Here is a 24713-nt window from a genome sequence, read left to right on the forward strand (position 1 = left end):
GGATTAGGGGCACTATGTTTCTGTGTTACCAAAGAACGGGGAAGGACTGCAAATGTCGAGACTTTTTTTGTTATACTGTCGGGCCCAAAACTCCCATCTAATAAACTAATATTCTAATTCTAATGTTGGGACCCCTTGACGCTTTCGCAAGATATTGTTAACCTATGCTTTCTCTCTTGTCCAATCTCACCAAGATAAGAACAATAGATGGATCATGGAATATTGTGCGCTGCTAGCGGATTACCGTCTTAGAAAGCTTTGCCTTAGCAGACTCCAAACTCTACAAGCAAATTTTAATAGTGTTGTTCTGGAGATGCAAGAACAGAATTTTGCCAAGTTTACTGAATCGTTGAAGCATTAGATTCTCAAATTCAATTTCTTGAATTGACAAATCAACCGCACTTCACTAGATGGGCAAAGTTATTCCTATCAGTACCAGATCTTAAAAGCACTAAAGAAATGGAGCTCAATGAACCAGAAATGTACTTTCGCACCCTGCTGAAAGCTTACGGTAAAGTCAATTTAAAACTTGCATTTCAAGCTATCTAGTAAAAAATCGGAGAGATTTACAACGGAAAAAAGCTTCACAAATTCGAATCCCAAATCCTGGATCATAAGAACTATCATTGTAAAATTGCTCCTTGCCTAAAGAACAATACCCAATTAAAGGTGCAGTCTACATTGTTTCCAGTACTATCACTAAGTCAAAGTACAATACCGACTATACATGGATCACCAAAAGACTACATTGGTAATAAACACAAAAAAAGATACAAACAGAGAAATGAAACTCAAGCCTGAAAGAATTTTACGATTTTCATGCATAAAAAAGCTCACTAATAATCTTCCTATGATACCTAAAATTGGTAAGGAACATTCAGCAAGGCTTTATTTCAAACCCGATGCTCAGAAGAGTTCGAGCTGATTCCATTGCCTTCTCACCTCCAAGATCCATGGCCGCACCAGCCAATTCACCTTCTGTTCTGACTGACCACTGGGTTGAAGTCGTTTGGTTTTGGACTGCATCCGTTTTCTTCAATTGCAAATTGTTCATGGAAGCAGGAGCAGCAGCAGCCACTAGAGGAGCGCTTGGAGGGCCGTGTCGCTTCTTAGGCACGGGCATGTCATGGTCATGTACTCCTTTGTAGGTTATAATGACAGCACTTGTGTTATCTACAGCTGTCTCAATGTGCTTACGGACAGGGCATCCAGCAGAAGTGCATCTATAATAGTTCCTAAAAATTTTATTGAAGCAATATATCAGAGGAAAATTAAGGACAGTATCCATTTAAATAGAAAATGACAACTTGAATTACAAGAAAGAAAAAAATGGTGAGGCTCACAGCCATTCACCCAAGGCAACCATGTTAATTAATATTAGGCAGGTAGGTATCAGCAACAACTGGTTTTATTGCGGGACAGCTCATGATGTTCGTATCGATCTATTATGTGCCTCTGCATCTAGCATTGGGTAGACCGAATACAATAACTGTCCTAGCTCCACCGTATCTTTTGTTTGACAGGTGCATGTGAACCCAAAGCAGTAAAGCAAATGCAGCTGGGTATCTTTTTGGAGAAAATTCATAAAATGGTCCAAGGTTGTCATAACTTTTAAGCAAAAGGCAAATCTTAACATGATTTACATCCATGATCCCCATAGTTTCTAATGATAACTTGTGGTTCCAACTGTTTTCACATCTTTTGCCGCTAGATTTTATTACAGGAGGAAGCGATTAGGAACTAGGAGGGCAAAAAGGCATAACATATGTACTAGCAAGGTTGCTGGGATTACACCTTGCCAGGAAAATTTTAAGATTTTATCTGCCAGAAAACTTTTAAGATTTTAAGGAAGATCACAACATGATGTCAATAAAAGGCATTACTAGGTGCATAATGACTTTCTCCAAAATGTCATACTATATGCACGACAACTTTTTCAAAAATATCTCAATTATTAGATTTCAGAAATTTTCTACATTTGTTGAATTCTATTACAAGGACGCTTCTTCTCATTGTCCTATAAATCCAGTATTGGCCATAATCCACAAGAATGTTGAAAACCGAGTGTGGTAGAGTAGGAGGCCTGCCTTTCAAAATAAAATGACACATAGCACTGCCATTAAGAGAATTAAAAGTCCTTAGCAAGATCCATGAACCTAGGTGTCGCATCTGAAATAGTCAGAACTCCCAAAAGAGCACTGCATGAGATTTTTCCTTCTCTCATGTTTTGACTGACATTTTTCATTCTAAGATACCAATTACTATAATCAAAGTTATTTTAAGAATCAACTTAAGGAAAAAAATAAGACGGCAGCTAAATAAACATTGACTACAGAGTAGCATAACGATTTAATAGACTAAGAAACACCAAAACTAGAAAAGCAACAAAGGGAAATGAAGGAATAACCATGCACCTTGGATTCGGATTTCCCTTCACCATTTTCTGTCCATACTTGCGCCATCTGTATCCATCACCTGAAATCCCCACATCACCTGCTGCATGCACGACAAATTTAGGTTTTTTGCCTGGTTTTAAGAGAGGGCTTGAATTTGCTAGGTTGTCTTTCTTCACTCTGTTCAATGAAACAAATGAAGAACCATCAAAACCAGATTATCACAGATATCATCTTCCCAGTCCATATTAAAACAGTAACAAAAACTAATTCCAGAGGAAACTTGCCTTCGCTTTGGCTCTGGTTCACTCGGATGCTCCTCCTTAACCGAGACTTCGCCATCCCCAGCAAAGCTACTTAAGTTTGGCCGTTTTCTTTCAGGAACTAAATTTGAGTCTCGTACAGAATCTTTTGAAGATGTTGATGGAACTGAATCGTTAAGCATCCTGAGGGACTGTTCTGTAATGTTATTCCCTATAACAGGTCCAACAGATGATATGAGCCTACTTTCCCTCACACAGTTATTCTTTCTAGGTGGATCATGACTGTGCATGCCTTTATTAACAATCTCTATAACATGACCTGAGTGATCAGAACATTCAATCTTTTTAGCACAACAATCAGAATATGTGCACTTGTAGTAGCTTCGAGAACCTTTAGGACTCTTAACTTGTTTTTGACCATATTTCCGCCAATTGTAACCATCAGAAACAGGTGTCTTCACAATATGAACAACAGATACATTTTTCAGCTCAGAAGAGTTTTGCAAGTTTGCTTCTGGCACAGATGCAGTATCAACCTTTACAAGTGACAGGTTTTGTCCTGTTAAAGTTGGACTTGGAGCAGATGATATAGGTTCTGTAACAGAAGTAGGTGATAGCTCAGATAAGGATGTTGGGCATATGGATGGCTGAAGTTGATATTGTGTCTGAGATTCAGCAGCCTGGACCGCTATACTTCCCGAACCTTCATGTTGAGACACCTCAACCTGCTCCTAATAAGGATGAAACAGGAAATAACTGATGAAAAGAATAATAAGATCGGGAAAAAAATCAATGCACAAGCCACCGGATTGGCTTGTAAACATAGTTGGAGTTTCCATTTATATATACTTTACCTAAATTATTGAAGATGCATCTAAATCAATGCTAAACATGGCATGTGGAGGATGATGAGTGTGCCTCATGACCAATCCATGGCATGGCTTATGCAGTTATGACTTAGAGCCAACATTTATAATAACATTCAGCTCGCTCAGAATAGGATGAGAGGTGCACGCCTCACACGCATTTAAAAATAGGTTTCTCCGAAAAAAGCATTAGTTAGTTAGCATATGCCCATTTTCTTTTCTCACTTCCAAAATACATAGTACCAATAGAGTAATAAAATGTGCTGAATTCAAAAGAATATGAAAGCACATACAAACATCAATGCCAAAAACAAAAAAAAACAAAAGCACAAGACAGAAGAACCCTGTACATAGAGTAACCAGGCACATACTCTAACATGATTAAACAGGAGAAACGTGTAGCCAACAAAAAGAGAAAACTATCAAGGTATGAGAGTAGTTAAACCCTAAATATGGTTTCCATAAGCCTAATCTGAGGTTTAGTTAAACCCTAAACCCCAACCTCAAACGAGCACTAAATAAACATTAAATTCCGCAGCCAGTACTTACTCCACTTCAAGTTTAAATCTTTATTCTTCCGTTTCTTGGAAAAACATGAAACTAATAAGTTGAAACCATTTCTCAACGCAGTATAAGCTACAAAGAATCCCACAAGCACCGACTAAACTATCTATTCAACTGAGCAAATCACTATTTAAGCAGTTAACTCAAAAATAAACAACTCAGCTTCAGTTTCCCACCTTCAGTTTAGTTCCTTCATTGGATTCCACTCCAGAATTCACTTGTAAACCTGCCGGATCATCCGTATCACTCTCAAAACTAAAATAAAAATGAAAAATAAAAAAAGCGAAAGAAAGAAAGAAACTACCTTTATGGTGTTTATTATTCTCGGTGAGTTGCAGTTGGTGTGGCTCAGTGAGTTGACTCGCTCCCTCATCTTCTTCTTCGTCGTCTAATATTTCCTCATCCTCCTCTTCCTCTTCTTCTTCAAACTCGTCGTTTTGAGGGTTTTCATGTCGTTTACGAGCTTCGAAGCTCTCGCTTTCAGCCATGCCCGAAAATCAAATCAAAATACTCTCTCTGTTTTCAGAGAGTAAAGTGTTGTTCGACTTTATACTGTCTACACTGCTGAGACCGAAACTTACACGAAACAAAACCAAACTTTTCGGCTTAAATTAAACCGCCAACCGGTTTGCGGTTTGTTTCATGGACAGAGATTCTCCTTTGGAGCAATAACATTTGGGTCCCTATAATTTACATATTCACTAATATATATATATATATTATAGTCTAAATTTAGGAAAAACACCAGTTCACCCGAGGGCTGACAGCACCCTCACAAAAACATATAATCATACGCGTGAGTGTGACTTTCACAATTTCACTCTCTTCCTCGGATACCTTTTTAACAGATTAAATTTGTTTTTATTTTAACATTATTATTTTTTAAAATCATATTATTCAGAAACTTAAGTCTTTACTATTTTTTTTGGAATTATAACAGTTAAATAATTGATTATTTGATTTATTAAATATTAACAGATTTTTAGTAGAACCTAATTTTATGGCGTGTATGAAAATAAATAACAATAATATTTATTAGTTATTTTAATGAGGTAAAGGGATCTGTATGTTATTAACATTTAACACATCTTCGTTTAAAGCGAAGAGCGAGAGCGAGCGGTAGAGGAGGCCAGGAGGGCATATGTGTCTTTGACTTGAATTGACCTCAGCCTCAGGTGGTTTATGTGTAACAAACACCGTTTATTTCTCCGTTACTTTTGGTTGCCGGGACGGGCCGTTTTGGGTATCCTGGACTTGACGGTTTCTTTAATTGCGCACGTGGCCCTTTCTTACTTGGTAGTTTGACTCGGACATAAATTTTGTGCTGATTTTTATTTAATTTTTATGCTTAGATTCTGACCAATTTAAATAAGAAAAGAATGTCTTTTTTTTTTTTTTTCAATTTAATTTATTGCTTTTGGACACTTTTAAGTACACCCTATTATTTTGAAGTTTCCTAGAATGAAATCCACAATTCATAAGTAAAGTGACAAATCATTTTCTTTATGTGGAAAGTAGATCAAACTTATCATAACTTACGTACTTAAAATTGTTATAAGTCTAAGAGAGACCATCGATTTAAAACACGGGGGTTGAAAGTTGGAACTCAGTAGACCCTTTTTATCAAGACTGTTCTTTCCCTCCGGCTCCGCACAATCACTTAATTATATAATTATATAATTTTTTACTCACACAATCTACAAATTTAAAAAAAAAATGGAAAAAGAAATAGACGGCTGAGATCACAGCAAAGCAAATCAGATCATCGCTCATTATTCCAATTACGTTGCATCACCATGATGGTGATGGCACCACGCCACCACCTACGATTATTCAACATTCCCTGTTGAGAAGACCTTGGGTCCCACCAGATTTGACTTTGGTTTTTAATCACATATAAAACATGTATAAATTCTCAAAAAAAAAAAAAAAAACATGTATAAGACAAAAAAAAAAAGAAAGTAATAATTTGCTATCAAGAGTTCCTATAACAAATTATTTCAATTAATTCAAATGCATTAAAAATTATCGTATAATGTTAATAGAAAAATGATTTTATTTAGGTGAATATACACTAGGAACAATAATAATAATTAATTAGTAATGATGCAGTTACAACAACCCGGCATAGTAAATATATATATAAATTAATGTGACATGAAGAGGTTGGTAGTAGTATTAAATTATTATAAACTTATATAATTTAAAAATTATTATTATTTTTTAATTAATCTCTTTTTTATTATATTAATTTGGGTTGCCTACCACCCACCTTTCAAAAAATAAAATAACAATAAATAAATAAAAGTATACAGTACACAATTTGCATGGGCAGCCAAAACGGTGACGTGGAACCTCAGTCGATATATATTTTTTTTGTCATATCTGTTAGCTCTCCAAATTATTTTCATTTCTTTTGCTGTGGCTGCTGACTCTCGCACTGAAGATGCAGCCTCTGCTCGAAGGAGGTTAGTTTTCATTAAAAAAAAAAAAAAAAAGAGAGTAAGCTTACTGTCACTTTGATTCAATTTTAACTATATTTTGTTTGAAACTGTGAATACTTCAAAGCAAAAACATTTTTTCTCTGTTTGGTTGCTGAGGAAGTGTTAGGAAAATAAAAGAATCATGTTTGTATGTATATATTGGCAGCCAAGTCAAAGTTGTATTTTGGAGTTAAGCTTGTGAATTATGCAATCGTTGTAGCTAAAGTAATGAAATTTGTTGACTAATTGGCATTAGAATTACTGAATCGAGAGATTAATTGTTTCTGTACTCTCTTTATTTATTTTGTAGATTTTTATTGAGTATTTTGATTCTTTTTGTCAAATCATTTGGGTAATCTTTGAGTTTGATGATCTCCGTGACCGTGAGAAGGGACTTAGAGGATTATGAGACGGGACTATTTTTGATAACAGGAAGCTCGTTTGATTATGTTAATTATGTTGTGCGTTGCTCAGAGACGACTGATGATTGATTAGTTATCATTACCCTATTTGTCAATTCTCATGGTTGGATATGTGATCTGCACAGTGTTCTCCGTCCGTATCTAGATTTTGTGATATGGATTTATGGTTAATTAGCTCTAATTTTATAGGAGATAACTTGTCTTTAAGTGCTTTATGTGATATCTTTTGCCCTGATTTGAAAAGCTCACTTAACTCGTAGGAAAATGCTTGCCGCTTTTTTTTTTCTTTTTTTTTTCAGTTGGACTCAAAATTGTTAGATTACTGTTCAGCTGTCAATAGATCATATTAACTGAATGTAAACGGTGCCATAAATCATTCGTAGTTCGATAATCTTTACAAACCGAGGAAAGGTGTATGGTGCATACGTTGATCTGCTTAAGATAAGAGTGTTGCAGATGTGTCTGGCTAGAATAGACCAATATCAATGCATCCTTTTTTTATGAATGATTTTGATCTTTGGGTTGTTTTTTATTATTGTCTTATGAATACTGATATCTGATGTTAGGGGAAATAATGGACGAGGTGTCACCAATGCCTTCTGTTTCATTATGGGACCGGATTTCCAATTCAAAGACCTTGGCTTGGGAATCATACAAAAGAAAACCAATCTCCCATTGGATTCTTCTAGTGTTGAGCAGTGCAGCAATGCTTGTAGCATTTCCTGCTTCGAGCCTTCTATCTCGGGTCTATTATGCCAATGGGGGCACAAGCAAGTGGATCATTTCATGGGTTGCAGTTGCTGGGTGGCCTTTGACTGCTTTGATCTTGCTGCCTACATATTTCGTATTTAAAACCTTTCCCACTCGTCTTGACTTAAAACTCACTCTAGCTTATATTGTCCTGGGTTTTCTAAGTGCTGCGGATAATCTCATGTATGCATACGCCTATGCCTATCTTCCGGCATCAACTGCTGCTCTTTTGGCATCATCATCGCTAGTTTTTTCCACCCTATTTGGTTATTTTCTAGTGAAGAATAAACTGAATGCTGCAATGATAAATGCTGTCGTGATAATAACAGCTGCTATGACTATAATTGCACTGGATTCAGATTCTGATAGATACGGCAACATTACTGACAGACAATACATCATGGGTTTTGTTTGGGATATCCTAGGATCTGCACTCCATGGTCTCATCTTTGCCCTTTCTGAGCTAGTTTTCGTGAAATTAGTAGGCAGAAGGTCCTTCCATGTTGTATTGGAGCAACAAGTCATGGTTTCTTTGTTTGCCTTTGCATTTACAACTATAGGAGTCGTCGTGAGTAAGGATTTTCAAGGTATGAAATCCGAGGCCAAAACTTTCAAAGGTGGTGTAGCTTCGTATTACCTGGTTCTCATATGGGGCGCAATTACTTTCCAGCTGGGGGTGTTAGGAGGCACTGCCGTGCTTTTTTTGGCTTCCACTGTGCTGGCAGGCATCCTCAATGCAATAAGAGTACCCATCACAAGCATTGCCGCTGTTATATTGTTACATGATCCAATGAGCGGATTCAAGATCCTATCACTGATTGTTACGTTCTGGGGTTTTGGTTCCTACATCTATGGAAATTCTTCTACTCCCAAAGATTCTTCTTGATGGCTTATTATTGAGGTTTTGAAGATACTTTTCAAGGCATCACATATAAAGACTTGATAACTCATTAAAATATGTATGTAACTACATTTTTCCCAGAAATTATAAATCTTATGTTGCCTGTTTGGAAAATCGTTGAGCTTCATGTTTAGGGTAGTTATATATTCACCACAATTGGCCTTTGCAAATAGTATACATAGCTTTTCAAACCAAAGCCTTGCGCATTGTAAGCCGGCAAGCAGCACAAAATGACAAAATTACCTATGCTGTTTATCGCCCTTTCAGACTCGCTACTGTTTTATGACACAAGCTTTGGGCAACAAAACACGCGCATCCAAAGCAAAACATTCTAAATTGGGATACGGAAATGAGGCTAATTATTATAAGAGAATAAAGGAGAAAGCGAAATCCCAAAATTAGTTCTGCAAACTCAAAACATAATAGACAAGGATTTAATAAAATAGTAAAATATATATAAGTCCGAGATGCTGTCAACATAAATTTCGTTCAACAGGAGATTGACGACACCTGCTTTCTTTCCACTTCCTTTATCACAAGCACGACGATATTTTAATACACAGCCAAAATACTATCTTAATGGAAGTTTGTTGTGGACATGGATGGTAGATAGTCTCCATGTTGGCAACATAAGAAAGAGTTCTCCTGCTATCAGCCAAAGCTAATGCCATGGGATTATAGTTAATTCTTAGGACCAATGTCCTTAAGGGCACAGATCTGCTCCTCTCCCATTGACGACATAACGGTCACCACAAGGTCTTTTCCTTCAGCAAACCCATCTTTAATCTACATGCAGTTAAAGAGTAAGCATAAATTGCCAGGAAAGATATCAGATGAACAACCTATGTATGTAAAGCATGCTCCAAAAAGTTTTAAGCAACACATACAGCACTTCACGACATACCTGGCTAAGCAGATTTTCATCGGTAGGAAGCCTCAGATCATCCTTGGTGTTTCCGGTTTCAGTTAAAAGGCTCACCTACAAAGAAATCAACTCCAATCAGTTAATAAGATTGGCATGACACATAGCAAGGTAAGTGATTAAGCAATATCTTCTTTTTTATATTTATTTATGGGAAATTTTATTTGCAGTGCCTCTTGGGAAATGTTTGATTCACAGAATTAAAGCGACAGTTCGAATTATACAAGTCATTTTACACTCTTCCCATAAACAAATTTCATGGGCTGCAAAGTCGGGGGTAATAACATCTAATCATAGTAGCTTACTACTTTTCTACATACCACAATAAATGTTATATTCCATCTATGGTGCATCTACATAGTTCATCCATGCAAACACCAAATCCAAATTGACAAATATATTGCACATATGATGAAAACAATATTTGCAAGTAAAATTGAAAGCAGTGTTAACAGGAAGAAAAGGCACGAATCAACATGTATAATGAGGATTATACAACTCTTGAGGTGGGGACACATGGATAAATTTGGGGGTCCAGGTCTGTACTAATAGAAGATAAAGCAAAGTAAACATTTCAAATTCATGAATCAACAAATGACAGTCTATCCCTTATGCCATAATTTGCTATCAAGTGATAGGATAACTTACAAAACCATCTTCGGATATATCAATCAGCTGATAGTCAGTGCGAGTAACATGGGGAGCCTGTGAAGACAATTGCAAATACAGAGCAAACCATCAACTTTTTGGCTTTGGGAAAAAAAATAAAAATAAAAATAAAAACTCTAAGATAGAACCCACAGAAAAGATAAACAAGAAAGAAAAGGCTTTGCATTACATCACAATTGTGGGAGGAAGGCACAATATCTTCAAGCTTCTTTCCATTAAATATATCAATTCCCACAAAGTGGCACTTGGCATGTCCATGCTTGCCAGTCTTTGAAGTGGAAACTTCAACAACCTGTTTAGAGTGAAGGGAAAAAGATGGAAACTTGAATACTTGTGGCTGTCAGGGAATTGTAAAACTGTACTATTAGAGACGATATAATCCAACACAGTCAGGCAAAAGGCAAAGAGGAACAATTTTATATAAAATCTCCTTTTATATGTTAGACAATTACTATACTGTACTAATAAAATGATTGCATAGCAACCCTTCTCTCAAAGATACAAGGTCATTTTACCGCATTTCTTTTGACACGTTTCCCTCAAGCACCCTCGTATACTACAATCAGATCATGAACATTTGTGATTTAAAAACACTACGTGTCACCATTAAGCTTCAAATTCACCCATATAAGCTACCAAACTACAATCGTAATCTACATGTTTTATAAAATCTAATCTCCAAAATCAAACTGAATTAAAAAAAAAAACTCCAAAATCAAACCGACAAAGCAAATATGAGGATTCCATCAACATCCACAATTGAAACTCAATATTTCGCAAGCGCCAATAAAATTCACTACTCAAAATTTCACAAGCGCCAATAAATTCACTAAATAGCATATAAAATGAATAAAATAAAACCCCATTGACATACATATACATTCAATTGTGATAAAAACAAAAAACAACCCATCAAAGATCTGACCAACGAATACCCAGATTCAAATTCATTACAAACAAAAGAAAAACCAAAACTTGACACCCCAAAAAAATCAGAAGAAAAAAAAAGAGAATTTTTATTTAAAAAGAGAAAAGACCTTGCAAGGACGATTTTTGATGACAATATAACCATTCTTGCGGATGGTTCCAGCTTGCTGAGGGAAAGTCTTCGATGCACCGGCATCAGCCTTCGATTCGAAGTGGTGCTCCTCGTCCGACATAGTTTTTTTCTTTCTTCTTCTTCTTCTTCTTCTTCTTCTCCTTCTGCTTCTGTCTGTGTTTGTGTCAATAAATTATTAAAAAAACGAAGCAGCAGACTTGTAGGACGTACATATGCTTTTATTTATTTATTTATTTTGTTCATGATCATGGATCGATAAATAACATTGACCTCTTTAAGACTTTGAATATACATAATTAAGGTCGTGATTTTCATGTTATCTCACACAGGTCCTTGTGGACTACATTTTTTTTTTTGGATTTTGACCACGAAGTATCCTGGAGAGGGCCCCAACTGTGGGAGGTACTTTTAAGCCCGTACCACAACCCAGACTAGAAGTCTCCGCTCGAACCGAGAGGCACATATTCTCTCAATAAAGGCGACTTCTCTGTGACTCGAACTGGGGAACAAACCCAATCAAGCCACATTATTACATGTGATCTCGTAATTTTCATTCATCTCAGAAGAGATATTATAATTGGTCAAAAAAAATTTTAAATTGAAATAAGATATTTATAACCGAATGTATTTCAAATCAACTTAAAAGATAAATAACTTATATTTTATATGTTTGGGCTGTGATGAGTTAAATTATGTGATAATCTAATTGAAAAAAAATAAAAATAAAAATCCTTGCGAAGATAGTTTAATTATCTTTTCCTCGAGAAAGAAGAATAATAATGGACAGATATGACTTATATGAGCAGGGCCTGTGGTAAAATTGAAAACAATTGAGACTCCTATGAAAAATAAAAACTATATTCTTATTTGTAATTTTATGGGGAAAATAGGGATCCAAATATTAATTACTACTTTTACTTAATTTCTTTTATTATTTTAATCGCCAGAAACCTTGAAAGGTTCGTATTTTTTTAACCATGTTTAAGGTGTGATTGAATCCTGGCCGTTGGATACTGGTTTGAGTTTAGTTCCCATTTCATCTGGACTGCATCTGATTTTTCTTTGTATAAAAATATGAAATAGAATGTTAATTATTTATCATGTGTTTTATTTTTAATAGTACATTGCAAGCGGCCACTTCTCAGCTCTGAAAGCCTCGACAAAGAGGGGAACACCACCCCAGTTAAGGAGTCGCGGTCCGGTGGAGTCGATTTTGAGTGCGTTTGGGATTGAGATTGGATAGGTACAATATTAAAGTGTTTAGTAAACACTAACTGTTGTACCTTAAAAGATATGTTAATACAATTTTTTACTTGTATAATAAAAAATTATTATATGTTTAATAATTTTATCAAAATTATTATTTAAAATTTATATTTACTACATATTATTAATTTTTGTTTCATAGTCACAATTTTTTTTTCCACAGCAGTTGTAACTTAAAAGTTACAACACCTCAATCTCAAATGCACACTTAGTTCAATAATCTTTTTAATTAGTGAATAATAATCTTGTGATTAAGATATTGGATAAACATTTGGAGTTTTAATCCCTTTTAAACCATTTTCATTTTTTCTAATTTTGTAATTTGTAAGAGCTCAACTTGTGTATAAATATTTGTATTTACACTCCTATACGTTTCATGTCTCCTTTAACTTCTCTGATTCGATATAATCTGATATTAATAATTTCACATAAATAATTTGTTAATTGCTTCCAATGAGACCTCAAATCAAAATTTAAAAAAAAAAAGGAGAGGCCAAGAGGGAATCTAAAACATAAAAAAAGGAAATAGTGGAAGGGCCAAAAAAATTAAAAAAAAGTTCCCTTATAGAATTTTTATAATTTATTGACTTTTTCTTAATTACCATGATATTATTTTAAGATTTAATTGTAAATTACATATTTGAACTTAATTGGATAATGGCATTAATTTTTTTTTAGAACTAATATTTCATCAATCATCATATATTTACATCATGCAATTAGATAACTAATAATAATTATTACATTAAATTTTATAAATCACTCGCTCAAATAAATAATTTTCATAAATATTCGAGAGAGATGTATAAATAATACAAATTGATTATATTCAATTATATAATATTAAACTGCTGTTAATAAGAGAGCAACCGGTCTGCCTTTGGCCGAGTAAGGCCGAGTGGCAATAGCATTAATTGTTTTGCAGCAAAGATTCTTGTCCGAAAAAGGCTATCAATTTTCACGGTTCACATTGTTTGTCTACTGAAAGGCACCATTACCATAATCAAAGAAAAAGATGGATCCGAATCCAATGCTGTCGTAAAAGATGCATGGGATGGCGATTATATTAGTCATTATCCATTATATTAGTTCTTGCTCTTTGCAATGACAATGATATCTATTACCAATAACCCATAGTCAACATCTTATCGAAGAAAAATTTTTAGTTGTCATTTCAAGTGATAAATAAGATAAAAGTGTATTTAATCTTTATCTTTTAATTAGTATCTATTTAATTTTTATATTTTTAAAAATATCTTAAAATATCTCTGTCATTAAAGTAATAATACTCTTATCGTTATTTTTTATTTCTTTTAACTCACTTTTATAATATTACTATTTTATAATTATTTTTTTGGATATTAATAAAAAAATAATTAAATTACCAATTTAATCTTAAAAATAAAAAAAATTATATTAATTTTTAATTGTCAAAAATTATATGTAAACTACCAAGTGTGCAAATGGTGTTTGCAAAAAATTTAATATAATTTTTTTTAATTTTTTAGGGTTAAATTGGTAATTTAATTATTTTCTTTTTATTAATGTCTAAACAAAAAAAATTATTATAAAAGATTAATATTGTAAAAGTAAGTCAAAATAAATAAAAAGTAACAATAAGGATATCAATACTTTAACGGTAGGAATATTTCGAGATATTTTTAAAAATACAAAGATTAAATAGATACTAATCTTAAAATATAATGATTAAATAGTCTTTTACCCTGATAAATAAACTAAAATATTTATATTAAGAGCTTTCTACGAATGAGCTTTTCACACTTTAAAATTATCAAATCTAGCAATATCTTTTTGTCGATTTATGTTATGTTTATGGGTGGCTCTTTGACACTGGTCGGTTGGTATAAAAATCCCATATGAATAGTTAGATTTTTCATCCAATAGTTTACAATAATTAAACAAAATAAATAAAAATATGGGAAGAAGCTACTTATATTCTCAGTCTTTATTTATTATAAATGGTCATATAAAATCTTTTAATTTCAGAAATAGTGTAGTGGATCCCTTTTTATTATAATACAACATTGTTTGATAGTAGTCGATACTTTTATAATAAATAGAATTAAACTAATGTATAAAATAATAAATAAAATAGCTTATAAATATAAATAAAATATCAAAATAATTATAATTAGTAAAATAAAATATATATTTCACGCCAATTACTTTCAATATTAAGCTGTTATTAGTATGTCCTCGCAAATTTTATTAATATTTCAATCCATTAATCCAAGAATTAACCTTAGAATTTATGCTAATAGAGACATGATATACAAAATATTATAAATAAGAAATATAACATAAATGATAGAATAATAATATTAAAATAATTTACTGTAGAATTTCATTTATAATTAATTTTTAATAGTCGTATCAAATTTATCGGATAATCGAGGGGTGTAGCTCCATACTTGTGAATCTTTGGATACTGTGAAAGTTTTTGATGGGTTGTTGCATGACTAAAACCCCGTCGCAAATATTTGTGAGAGCACGAGCATTATTATTATATAATATTTCTAAATGTACAGGTGTAACTCCAGGACCGCTGTATCAGTGTATGGACTATGGAATATGGATGCTCCATATTCTTCTCAAATCACATGATGTGGCCCAAATAAAGCAATGAGCTCTAGCTGCCCATGAAATTTAAGGCTAGCTATTTTATTACTGATGCACTTGACTTGATTTCCATCCCAAAATTGCGAAACTAAATTTGTGAGTAAATTAACAATTGAACTTTGGTTCAGTGAGAGAACCCTTACACTTACAATAATAAGTGTAAGGTTTGAGCTTCCATAAAAGTATTTATGGAGCTTATTTATAATCATCACTTAATTATTAAATAATTGAATAGAATCAGTCCATTCCTCACGAAATGTGAGTGGAGTGAACAGCCTTCGAATATTTGAGAGAATTTAAAGAATTTGGACAACGCTTCAAAAAAATACATACCATGAAGAAGATTTCAATTATAAAATATATTTATAAATATTAATTATAATACTTATAATCGTGTATAATAGTATTTAAAAAAAAATTGTGTGTAAATCAAGCAATTGGGATACTTTACATTACATCACTGGTTTTCAATATGACTCTGGCTGCAGCAGCCTCTGCATCATTACCATTTGCCAAGCCCTGCCACTTTCCCTGTAGAAACGGCACGCATGCTTTGTTGTTTTTTTTTTGGCTGCACGATGCCACCCATTTTTATGATTATTCCCACACCGGAGAGGGGGGGGGGGGGGGGGAGCCACAAATATGATTATTCCCACACTGGAGCTGATGCATATTTATTTTAATTACAAATATAAATCTTAATTAAATGAGTCAAAAGTGATTGAAGTGAGCAGTGATCAAATCCCAAAAGTTTAGCATTCAAATGATGCTACTGTCTCCCTATCAAGTAATCAATAAATTAGTTAAAATTTGCTAATAATGGCCATAATCTTTTCTTCTTCTTCTTCTTCTTCTTCTTCTTTTCTTTTCTTTTCTTTTCTTTTTCCTAAGTCACGGACTCTCGAGTCTTTTTACCACTGGTCTATCATGATTATGATTGAAAACAATTATTCCCACTAATTGCTGTCTTTGTTTAACATTAGTATGAGAGAAAAAAAAAAAAGGAAAAAAACTCAACAGATACAATTGAGCTCATGATGCTAATGATACTAGAAACTGAGTGGGTTCAGTGGAGACTTCTGCATTATGCAGGACATTGACCTTCACTAAAAAAAAGCTGAAAAAAAAGGAAAAGCAATTATTAACAAGACCATATTTAAAAAGAAAATGAATAAAAGGTGCATATGATCTTGTATCCAATTTTTTCAATTGATGATCTTCTACAAACATTTAAGAATAATTTTGAACATACATTACAGTGCAAAATATGACAAAAATTTCACATATTCTCTAATTCAATATTTAAGCCACCAACCTCGAAAATTACCATAAACGAGAGCAGATCTTTGCTAAATTGCTAGCTACTTATGTTATTATTTGGGTCACTATCAGCTAATGATGAGGTAAGCATATGCGCATCTTCATGAACATGTTCACAGTGTTAATTTATGTATGTAAGCATGTATTATATATATATAATTAGTATTAAGTCATATTGAGTTATATTAGTATATTAAGATTCTCTTTCTCCCTCTCTTCCTTCATAATCATTATTCGTTATCAAATTATTTTGTCTAATATTTGGTGTTATTGCTGTAAAGACTTGCTTATCTCAAAGATTATATATGTGGCTTGCATGTCTGGGTCATATTATCATGCATGCATGAAGCAATCAATCAAATTTTTTATAACATAGAACGTGATAATATTTTTTATAACGTTAACTGATAGCACAATAATACATTTGCATTTATGCACGTTATGGCACCTTTGCCCGCAGAAGAAACACTCTTTTACATGATCTCATACAAAAGCATACGAGGTGGGAGATCATGCCACAAGCTCCTCAACGGAGAGAGGCCTTAGGTAGGACAGATTTTATGTACTTATCTAAAAAAATAATGACAAGTGTTTAAAATTTTTCTGTTATTAATCCTCACTGCTCCCAAATGAATTGTAAATACATCAGTTGAGACTTTTGCTCTCATATCTTATCGATAGAATACACTTAAAAAGGTTTCATTTCATTACTCTGGTGTTAGTTGAAGCCGCATCGCCTTCGTTTGGCTGTATTTGCATGAAAGGAAGTACCAAGTTACTCCCAAGAGATGATGAAAATTGGTAGGAGAATATTTCAAGTTTCTAGGATCAAACTTCTGTATGCATATAAATTAAACTTTTATGCCACCAGCAATGGAGAGATGAAAAGAAATACATCAAGGTCCCAAACGAAAAACCATAACTTCTGGACAACCACTATACATTCATCCCATGGCAGCATAGAAAGATCTGATAACAGGAAAAGAAAACATTAGGGGTAAAAAAAAATTATAACATCAGAATACAACTTTTACGTAGTCTTATCACTCTGTTCTTCATTGTCAAGCTGTGGACTCAAATGTCTTTAAGAAGGCCAACTATCTGCTGCATGCTGGGACGCTTCAAAGGAAGATCGGCCGTGCACAGATATCCAATCTTCAGAGCTTCTTCCATTTGTTTTTCAGGCCCCGTATCACGAATCTTTGGATCAATAGCTCTTGATCCTTTGTTGTTTCTTACCAATCCCCTAACCCAGCTCACCAAATTTCCTTCTTTCTCCTCAGGATAATCATCGCCAAGTGGTTTCTTTCCTGTAATTAGCTCCAACAGAACCACACCATAGCAATATACATCAGACTTTGGTGTTGGGAAGTCGGAGTCAGGCTGAGCAAATTCTGGGGGAATGTATCCTGGTGACCCACGAGCAATTTCTTCGTCTAAACCATTTCCAAATATCTTAGCCAATCCAAAATCAGATAATCTAGGCTCCAAATTCATATCCAGATAAACACTGCTAGCTTTAATATCCCTGTGAATTATTGGTGGCGAGCATCCATGGTGAAGAAACGCCAGTGCTCGTGCAGTGCCGAGTGCTATTTTATGTCGGAATCTCCAAGTTGTTAATAACCCTTCAGAACCTACATTTTGTATACTATTAGTACCATCTTCTTCCCATGTATCTGTGCTCCAATCCTCTGTAGTTTGAACCCCAAGTGGCAAGTCATGAAGCAAATTTTGCAGGTTCCCATTTTCCATGTAGTCATAAATAGCAATCCTTTGATCCCCAGCTATACAGTATCCAGTCAATGGAACAAGATTTGGGTGTTTAATTCGACCAAGATACTCAAGCTCTCTTGCAGCTTCTTGATCTGTTAATGTTGATCCATGGACCAAAACTTTCACAGCCACATGAATTCCACCAGGTAGAAATCCTCTGTACACGGGTCCAAATTTCCCTTCAGCCAAAAGTGTGCCTCGATCAAAATTTGACGTTGCAGATAAGAGGTCTGCAAATGTGATATTCAACAATGGTTTCTCAAAAATTACTACCTGGACAGAATTTGCATGCTTAACATCCGCTACCCAAGTAGTTGAATCAGTCTGGAAAGAAAAGGGGCCTGAAACATTTTGCTCCTCTTTATAGGAGGTTTGCTTTACAACCCACCTTTTGGGTTTCCTTCTACAACCAAAGGCTAGACACAGCAAGCCAGCAAGCAAGCAGAACATTGAGAGAGTTAAAGCCAAAGCAAGCTTGAGCCCTTTGTGATTAGCTGCTTTTCTTTTGAAGAAGGAAGGATTTGCGGCAATCGGGCAGTCGTTTGATGATCCAAAGAAGGCTGTTTGTAGAGTTTCAGGCGATAACTCAGAAGCACAAAGGGTTAAGTTGTTGTAAGAGAAGTTGAATCTTTCCATCTGAGGAAGTTTTTCCAATAGGGAGGCAGGAATTTCCCCACTCAAATTGTTGTGCGACATATCAATGATTCCAAGATTTTTAGCACTCACCGTAGGAATTTGGCCAGTAAGATGGTTCATGGAAAGATCAAGTGTACGCAAACTGCTCAACTGTAAGATTTCACTAGGAATATCACCAATGAGACTAGTTCTGGACAAATTGAGATGTTCTAAACCCAAAAGCGTCCCGATTTGAGGAAATTCCTGCCTGGTAAATCTATTGTAAGCTAAACTAAGGTGTTTAAGATTCTGAGCTTGACTGAAGTTATGGAAAATCTCTCCACTGAGCTGATTCTCAGATAAGTCTACATAAACCAAACGAGACCAGTTGTAACTAGAATTGAATTGTACCTGAGAAATGTGCCCTTGAAACTGATTCCTCCTCAAGTCAATCACCTCCAACGACTCCAAAAATACACCCATTACTGAGCCCTGAAACAAATTCCCTGAGATGTTAAGGTTAGTAATGGATTTCAATCCTGCAAAATGGGTATCCCGGCCCTTTATCTCATTTCCGGCAAGATTCAAGCTTTTGAGCTTAGGAAATGCGGCCCCAAACCCATCAGGCAAAGAGCCATTCAGCTGATTCATGGAAAGATCAACTGTAACCAAAGATTGACAATTCAGTAGTCCTGGTGGAATGCTCCATTGAAACATGTTGCCATCAAGTTTAAGAACTCTAAGACTAACAAGAGAACTTATAGCTGCAGGGATTTCTCCAGAAAAATTGTTGTTAGAGAGATCAAATACCTCAAGCAAGCCAAAATTGCCAATGTTGCTAGGAAGAGAACCAGAAATCCGATTGTATGAGAGATTAAGACTCTTGAGCGAGCCTAAACTCCACAAATCAGAAGGCAAAGCAGTGATATTGTTCTCGCTAAGATCTAAAGATTGAAGCTTGCTTAGTTTCCCAATGGTGGTATCAGGAACAGAACCAGAAAGGCCTGAATTGGAGGCTAAGAAATCGGTTACATGCTGTTTATTGGAATCACAAACAACACCTCGCCATGAGCAAAAAGAAGCAGAGAAGTAAGAAGCTTGAAAAGATTTTGAGCTCATTTTCTTCAAGAAATCAGCCACAAAGAAGCCATCTGTATTGGGTTGTTGGCAAATTAAAGGCTTGAAGAACAGTGCAAGAATCAAAATAGAACCAAAAAAACCAAAACCCATTTGTGCGCAAGACATAAAATTAAGAAACAAAAACTGAAAAAAGAAAAAAAAAAAAGAAACTTGAACCCAAAATCCTCTTCAGAAAATACTTTCAATCTTCTGCAACTCCATTAAAGCTAAAACTACCAAGGTTTCAAGATTACTTTTTGCCTAAAAATCAAATGGAAGAAACCATTTTTCCTGCCAAATAGGGATCGTAATGCCCAGAAACCCACAAAAGTGCTGGAAAAAAAAAAAAGGTAAAAAGAGAAAATTCGAATGGGTTTTGTAAGGACTACAAATAACAAAGCTTATGAGGTTTTTTGGGCTGCTTCAAAAAGAGAACACGAGCAGAACTTGTCTGGCTTTGGAGTTGTTGTGTGAAAGCCAACAAAACAAAAACAAATATACCCAAAGTGAAGAGCACTTTTTGGTTTATGTACAGAACATGAAAACCTCTACGGAATTTTCATTTTATTTTTAGATTTGGTTTCTTCAAGTATTAAATTAAAAAAAAAAAGTGCTTACAAATATTTTTTAAGTGCCTCGGAAAGAGAGAGAGAGAGAGGGTATCCCGGGAAGCCAAGCTGACAGTTTGGGGTGGTCAGAAGCTGGCTCCATAAATGTGAAGAAAGTGAATACTGAATAAATATGGGGGGTTGGATAATTAATTTATCAGTGCTCGGTGGTGTGTATTCAATGATTCTTCATCAAGTGTTGATCAAATTTTCCTTTTCTAATTCTTATTGGAAGTTGTTTTCATTTCTTTCCGGCCCATGTAATAATAGAGCAAGCAATAGCCTTTTTTTTCCAGTGTGCTAAGGAAAGGTGGAAAAAAAGGGAGGGTGCTTTTATTCCATGACGAAAGTTGAGACAAGTCTCTTTCGAAACTCCGGAATAAAATTTGACGATTTCGTCCTACCGGATATTTTCCTGTGCTTTGGTTTGATAATATGGTTGGGGAAAAAAAGTAGTTTCATTTTTCATATTTTCTTATTTTCCAACCAAAATAATTATTAACAAAAAAGGCTGCTATGAATATCACATATCATACCAATTATTTCCTAATTTTAATAAATTACCATTTATATCGTGATTCATTCATAAAATTAGCGAGATATGCTTACAAAGATACCAATTATCAATTATCACATCAATTAATGAGTAATATCCATTTAAGCTTTAATTCTTCTGAGTGGATTTGATCGATAGCTCAAGTGGGGCAGTTTTTTTTTTTTTCTTGGACTTTAAAACCCTAGGGAAAAAAAAAGTTTCTTCAACTCAATTGTTCTTTGGTTCAGGAGAGCGTCAATGAAGTAAAATTAGTTATTTTCTCCTCCTTTTATGTCCCAATAACAATATATACTATGGCACCATCCAATGTATTAAGAATGGAATCATAATTCTTATCACTATAATTTTTGAATTAGATTATTTACTTATGGTAATTAATATATATGTTAATCAAATTCTTCACCAACTAATTGACATCGTAGTGGATCAACGGGTAAAAATTATTTTCACTTTTAGGATTTGATTTAATATCTTATTTGATCCTAATTATTTAAATAATATTTCATCTCATCCCTCTTTTTTAAATAAGAACCCTAAACATCCTTTCGTTAATTTACCATTATTTTACTGTATAATTCATCTAACTTTTTGCAAATTCTTTAGTGCTATTTTTACTTCATTAAGTTATTCTTAAATTTTAAATTTATACAGAAAATTGGATGTTATTTAATTGTTATTTAAATTTTTATTTTAAAATAATTTATATTTATTTAATTAAAAATCCTATTTCGCCCTTAATGAATTAAACAATAAACTAATTATAAATTGACGAAAGAGTATTGCACTAAACCCCACCGAAAAAGACTATTTTTTCATGGACCAATACTAATATAATAATTCTTTAGTGTACATAACTTGCAAAGAAAAAAAGAAAAAAAAAGACCATAAAAGTCTCTCTCATATTTGTCTCATCATGTCAATTAACCAAGACAATCAAATCTAGTAGTGAAAAGGAGGATCATACAAGTTCACATGGTATGATTTAGAATTGAGTTAATCTAAATTGGGTTGATAATTGAGTTGGTCTAGACCCACATACCCCCTTACTTGTTTATGTTCTTCCTCAATACTACTGTTAATATAATGATTAATCTTCTAACATTTTTCTCATTAAAAAATGATTTGCTAGTTTGGGAACGTCTTATATGATCAGCATTTGCAAGTTGTGTATGGATTATATGCGAAATATCTCCAATACCCTTATACAATTTCGAAAGATTATCCTGCAAAATGATCATACTTTGCTTTAATTTGTATAAAATGTGAAAAATATTTAATGGATTGCATCTCAAATGTGAATTAATCGTGGACATCAAACATTCTGTTAGTCTATTTGAGCGAGGAGAAAATGGTAATTGCACACTGTCCTCGGTGAATATGGTCATTGATGGATGTTGCAGGGAGTGCAATTGAGCATGCCAAGATCCGACAACAAAAGAAAGTGAGGAGGAAGAGGCAATCTTAATGATTTGCATTGATTGCGCAAGTAGAGTAACTATGAATCAACCGACATCATTAATAATAAAGTGTGATCCCCCAAGAATTAAAATAAAACATATATTATATATGATATATATACATGTGTCATGCCACATACTCATGCCATCTTATGCTTCAATGCAAACTTGTCCAAAGAAAAATAATAATTTTCTTTTTCTCCCTTTAATAGAAAATAGATTGATCTGATTGAAGCCCATGAACACGATCACTACCAATTTTTTAATCATGAAGAGGTTATGTAGTTTCTTTTTCATTTGGGGTGCATCATACTATAGACATTTTATCCATTATAGAGTTGATGGTCGACACATGATTGCATCTATCTTAACAAAGCTTTGTTTGCCAAAATGATCAATAAAATTAATTTAAATATATACTTTTTTAATCTCGTACTCGAGAAAGCATCTCTAGTTTCTTGTAAGTTTTGTTTTTGTGTCCACCCTCACTACACAAAATCAATTATATCATGTGTAAACTTATGAAGTGGAATTGATTGAGGTTAATAAAGCTAATGGAAAAGAGGGGGAAAAGAAAAAACTGTCCATTGCTTCAAATCTCTACCTAATTTGATGTTAATCATAAGATACGGAAAGAGTTGCATATTGAGAGTAATTATTGTTCTGAGCAAGTAGAATTAATGCTGTTATGCATTTGAGACAATTATGTTTATAATCGAGCAATGTGGCCCCAAAAAATCACAATGGAAAAAAAAAGAAAAAAAGGAAAAAGAAGTTAATCAGTTATCCCAAAATTGTGTTAAAAGCTACCTATTGAGTTGATTTTCGAGTCTATATGCAAAACCGAAGTTCCCAAATTAATGAGACACCATAGAAGTTAATTTCACATTTTTACGACAAGTATACGTATACACAAACACACATCGTGATGACGACGACGACGATGATCATAATAATAATAATAGTACCCTAATATTGTAGGTCTTTAAATAATCATCATTCAACTAAGTGTCTGCTTGATATGACTTATCTAATAATCATACGTATTTATTTAATTCATAAACTTTCTTTTAGAATTTTTGTTGTTATTTGATTGTTTTTTCAGTAGAACTTTTGCTATTTAAATAAATTATTTGACTTCTACAAGTAAAAATTTAAATTCTGAATTTTTAAGAATAGCGGTTAGAGAACATTTTAAAAAATTTCAATTGTCTAAAATGCTCATTATTTATTTTCCACTTCTATCTCCTTTTTATAACATAACTTTAAAAAATTGTCTATCAAAATAATGTTGTAACTTTTAATTAAAATTCTTATTGATAACCAAACAATTAATTTTTTTTTGGTAAAAATTTTACTTGAATATACTCTATTTAAAAAGTTATATCAAAACAAAACCTTAGTAATTTGAATTAAAGATCTCAAAATCATATAAAATATTATGTTATCTTGAATGTTTTAAACCTAAATAATTTATCGAGGTTAAATTTAGATTCCTTAGTTGAGTTAAGTTTAAGCCTTGTGCCTCTATCCAATTGTAACCCATTATTCCCAGTACTTGTTCATTATTAATTTCATAGTATATAATATGCGTGTGTCCTAATTATTTTTAATATAGACAAGTTATTTTTCTCTGACTATTACGCCACATTGCTTAACAATGTGTCCATATTTAAAAAATAAAAACACCCACACTAAATACCTTTTCCAGTTCTTGATTATTAATTTTCTATTCATTGTCTATAGTTGCAGCGTGTTTTAAAAAAGGTAAGATAACAATTATATCTCGAGAATGGAACGAAATGTAAGATAACAACAATCACATCATAGGCATTTGTACCAGCACACCTCAAGATTGGAGTGGTGACACGCTCTGAGTCTGGGTAATACCTGTGCTGAACGATTATAAAATAGCAAGTGGATTCATTCGCATGTACACTTCTCACAAATTGACTACATAAAACTTGTATGGCAAGAGTCCTGGTTGAAGCCAGAAACAAGTCCCAGCTTGTGGAATTAAAAAAGAGAAAGATGCTTTTATCAAAAAAAAAGAAAAAAAAAAA

The 24713-nt window shown here is 33.7% G+C and overlaps 4 protein-coding genes across 7 annotated transcripts; 1 reads left to right on the plus strand and 3 right to left on the minus strand.

The window, feature by feature from the left end:
* Nucleotides 1-591: 591 nt before the first annotated feature.
* On the minus strand, nt 592-4721 carry LOC102607637 (probable WRKY transcription factor 32). 3 transcript variants are annotated; one of them, XM_025097724.2, is made up of 5 exons: nt 4391-4721; nt 4263-4312; nt 2681-3387; nt 2415-2573; nt 592-1223 (listed from the first exon to the last, which is right to left on the minus strand). In XM_025097724.2, exons 1-5 carry the CDS (start codon nt 4572-4574, stop codon nt 878-880), a joined length of 1446 nt encoding a protein of 481 aa, XP_024953492.2. In that variant the 5' UTR covers nt 4575-4721; the 3' UTR covers nt 592-877. The 3 variants fall into 3 exon arrangements, with proteins under 3 accessions (XP_024953492.2, XP_015384577.2, XP_015384576.2); XM_015529091.3 differs by having other exon boundaries at nt 592-1235; nt 2681-3381; nt 4391-4705; XM_015529090.3 differs by having other exon boundaries at nt 592-1235; nt 4391-4702.
* A 1695-nt stretch (nt 4722-6416) lies between these two features.
* LOC102607343 (probable purine permease 5) lies at nt 6417-8756 on the plus strand. Of its 2 annotated transcripts, none has more exons than XM_006473933.4 (2): nt 6417-6554; nt 7558-8756. In XM_006473933.4, exons 1-2 carry the CDS (start codon nt 6533-6535, stop codon nt 8625-8627), a joined length of 1092 nt encoding a protein of 363 aa, XP_006473996.2. In that variant the 5' UTR covers nt 6417-6532; the 3' UTR covers nt 8628-8756. The 2 variants fall into 2 exon arrangements, with proteins under 2 accessions (XP_006473996.2, XP_052289732.1); XM_052433772.1 differs by lacking the exon at nt 6417-6554 and adding an exon at nt 6567-6588.
* Nucleotides 8757-9075: 319 nt separating this feature from the next.
* On the minus strand, nt 9076-11481 carry LOC102607046 (eukaryotic translation initiation factor 5A). Its single transcript, XM_006473932.3, has 5 exons — nt 11271-11481; nt 10403-10525; nt 10213-10269; nt 9547-9621; nt 9076-9428 (listed from the first exon to the last, which is right to left on the minus strand). The coding sequence occupies exons 1-5, from the start codon at nt 11391-11393 to the stop codon at nt 9324-9326; spliced, it is 483 nt and encodes a 160-aa protein (XP_006473995.1). The 5' UTR covers nt 11394-11481; the 3' UTR covers nt 9076-9323.
* A 5857-nt stretch (nt 11482-17338) lies between these two features.
* Nucleotides 17339-20965, minus strand: LOC102606752 (probable LRR receptor-like serine/threonine-protein kinase At2g24230). Its single transcript, XM_006473931.4, has one exon. The coding sequence runs from the start codon at nt 20153-20155 to the stop codon at nt 17594-17596; it is 2562 nt and encodes an 853-aa protein (XP_006473994.2). The 5' UTR covers nt 20156-20965; the 3' UTR covers nt 17339-17593.
* Nucleotides 20966-24713: the final 3748 nt, after the last annotated feature.

This window comes from Citrus sinensis, chromosome 9, assembly GCF_022201045.2.
Source record: "Citrus sinensis cultivar Valencia sweet orange chromosome 9, DVS_A1.0, whole genome shotgun sequence".
Taxonomy (NCBI): domain Eukaryota; kingdom Viridiplantae; phylum Streptophyta; class Magnoliopsida; order Sapindales; family Rutaceae; genus Citrus; species Citrus sinensis.

Bases quoted from the DNA above. Each gene is read 5' to 3' on its own strand.
- LOC102607637 (XM_015529090.3), bottom strand. From the start codon at position 4,574: ATGGCTGAAAGCGAGAGCTTCGAAGCTCGTAAACGACATGAAAACCCT. The intron at 2,574-2,680 runs GCAAGTTTCCTC...TTCATTGAACAG, and splicing joins GAACCAGAGCCAAAGCGAAG to AGTGAAGAAAGACAACCTAG. The intron at 1,236-2,414 runs GTGCATGGTTAT...TAAAATTTTTAG, and splicing joins AAGGGAAATCCGAATCCAAG to GAACTATTATAGATGCACTT.
- LOC102607343 (XM_006473933.4), top strand. From the start codon at position 6,533: ATGCAGCCTCTGCTCGAAGGAG. The intron at 6,555-7,557 runs GTTAGTTTTCAT...ATCTGATGTTAG, and splicing joins GCAGCCTCTGCTCGAAGGAG to GGGAAATAATGGACGAGGTG.
- LOC102607046 (XM_006473932.3), bottom strand. From the start codon at position 11,393: ATGTCGGACGAGGAGCACCACTTCGAATCGAAGGCTGATGCCGGTGCA. The intron at 10,270-10,402 runs GTAATGCAAAGC...TTGTCTTCACAG, and splicing joins CTTCCTCCCACAATTGTGAT to GCTCCCCATGTTACTCGCAC. The intron at 9,429-9,546 runs GTATGTCGTGAA...AACTGCATGTAG, and splicing joins ATGAAAATCTGCTTAGCCAG to ATTAAAGATGGGTTTGCTGA.
- LOC102606752 (XM_006473931.4), bottom strand. From the start codon at position 20,155: ATGTCTTGCGCACAAATGGGTTTTGGTTTTTTTGGTTCTATTTTGATT.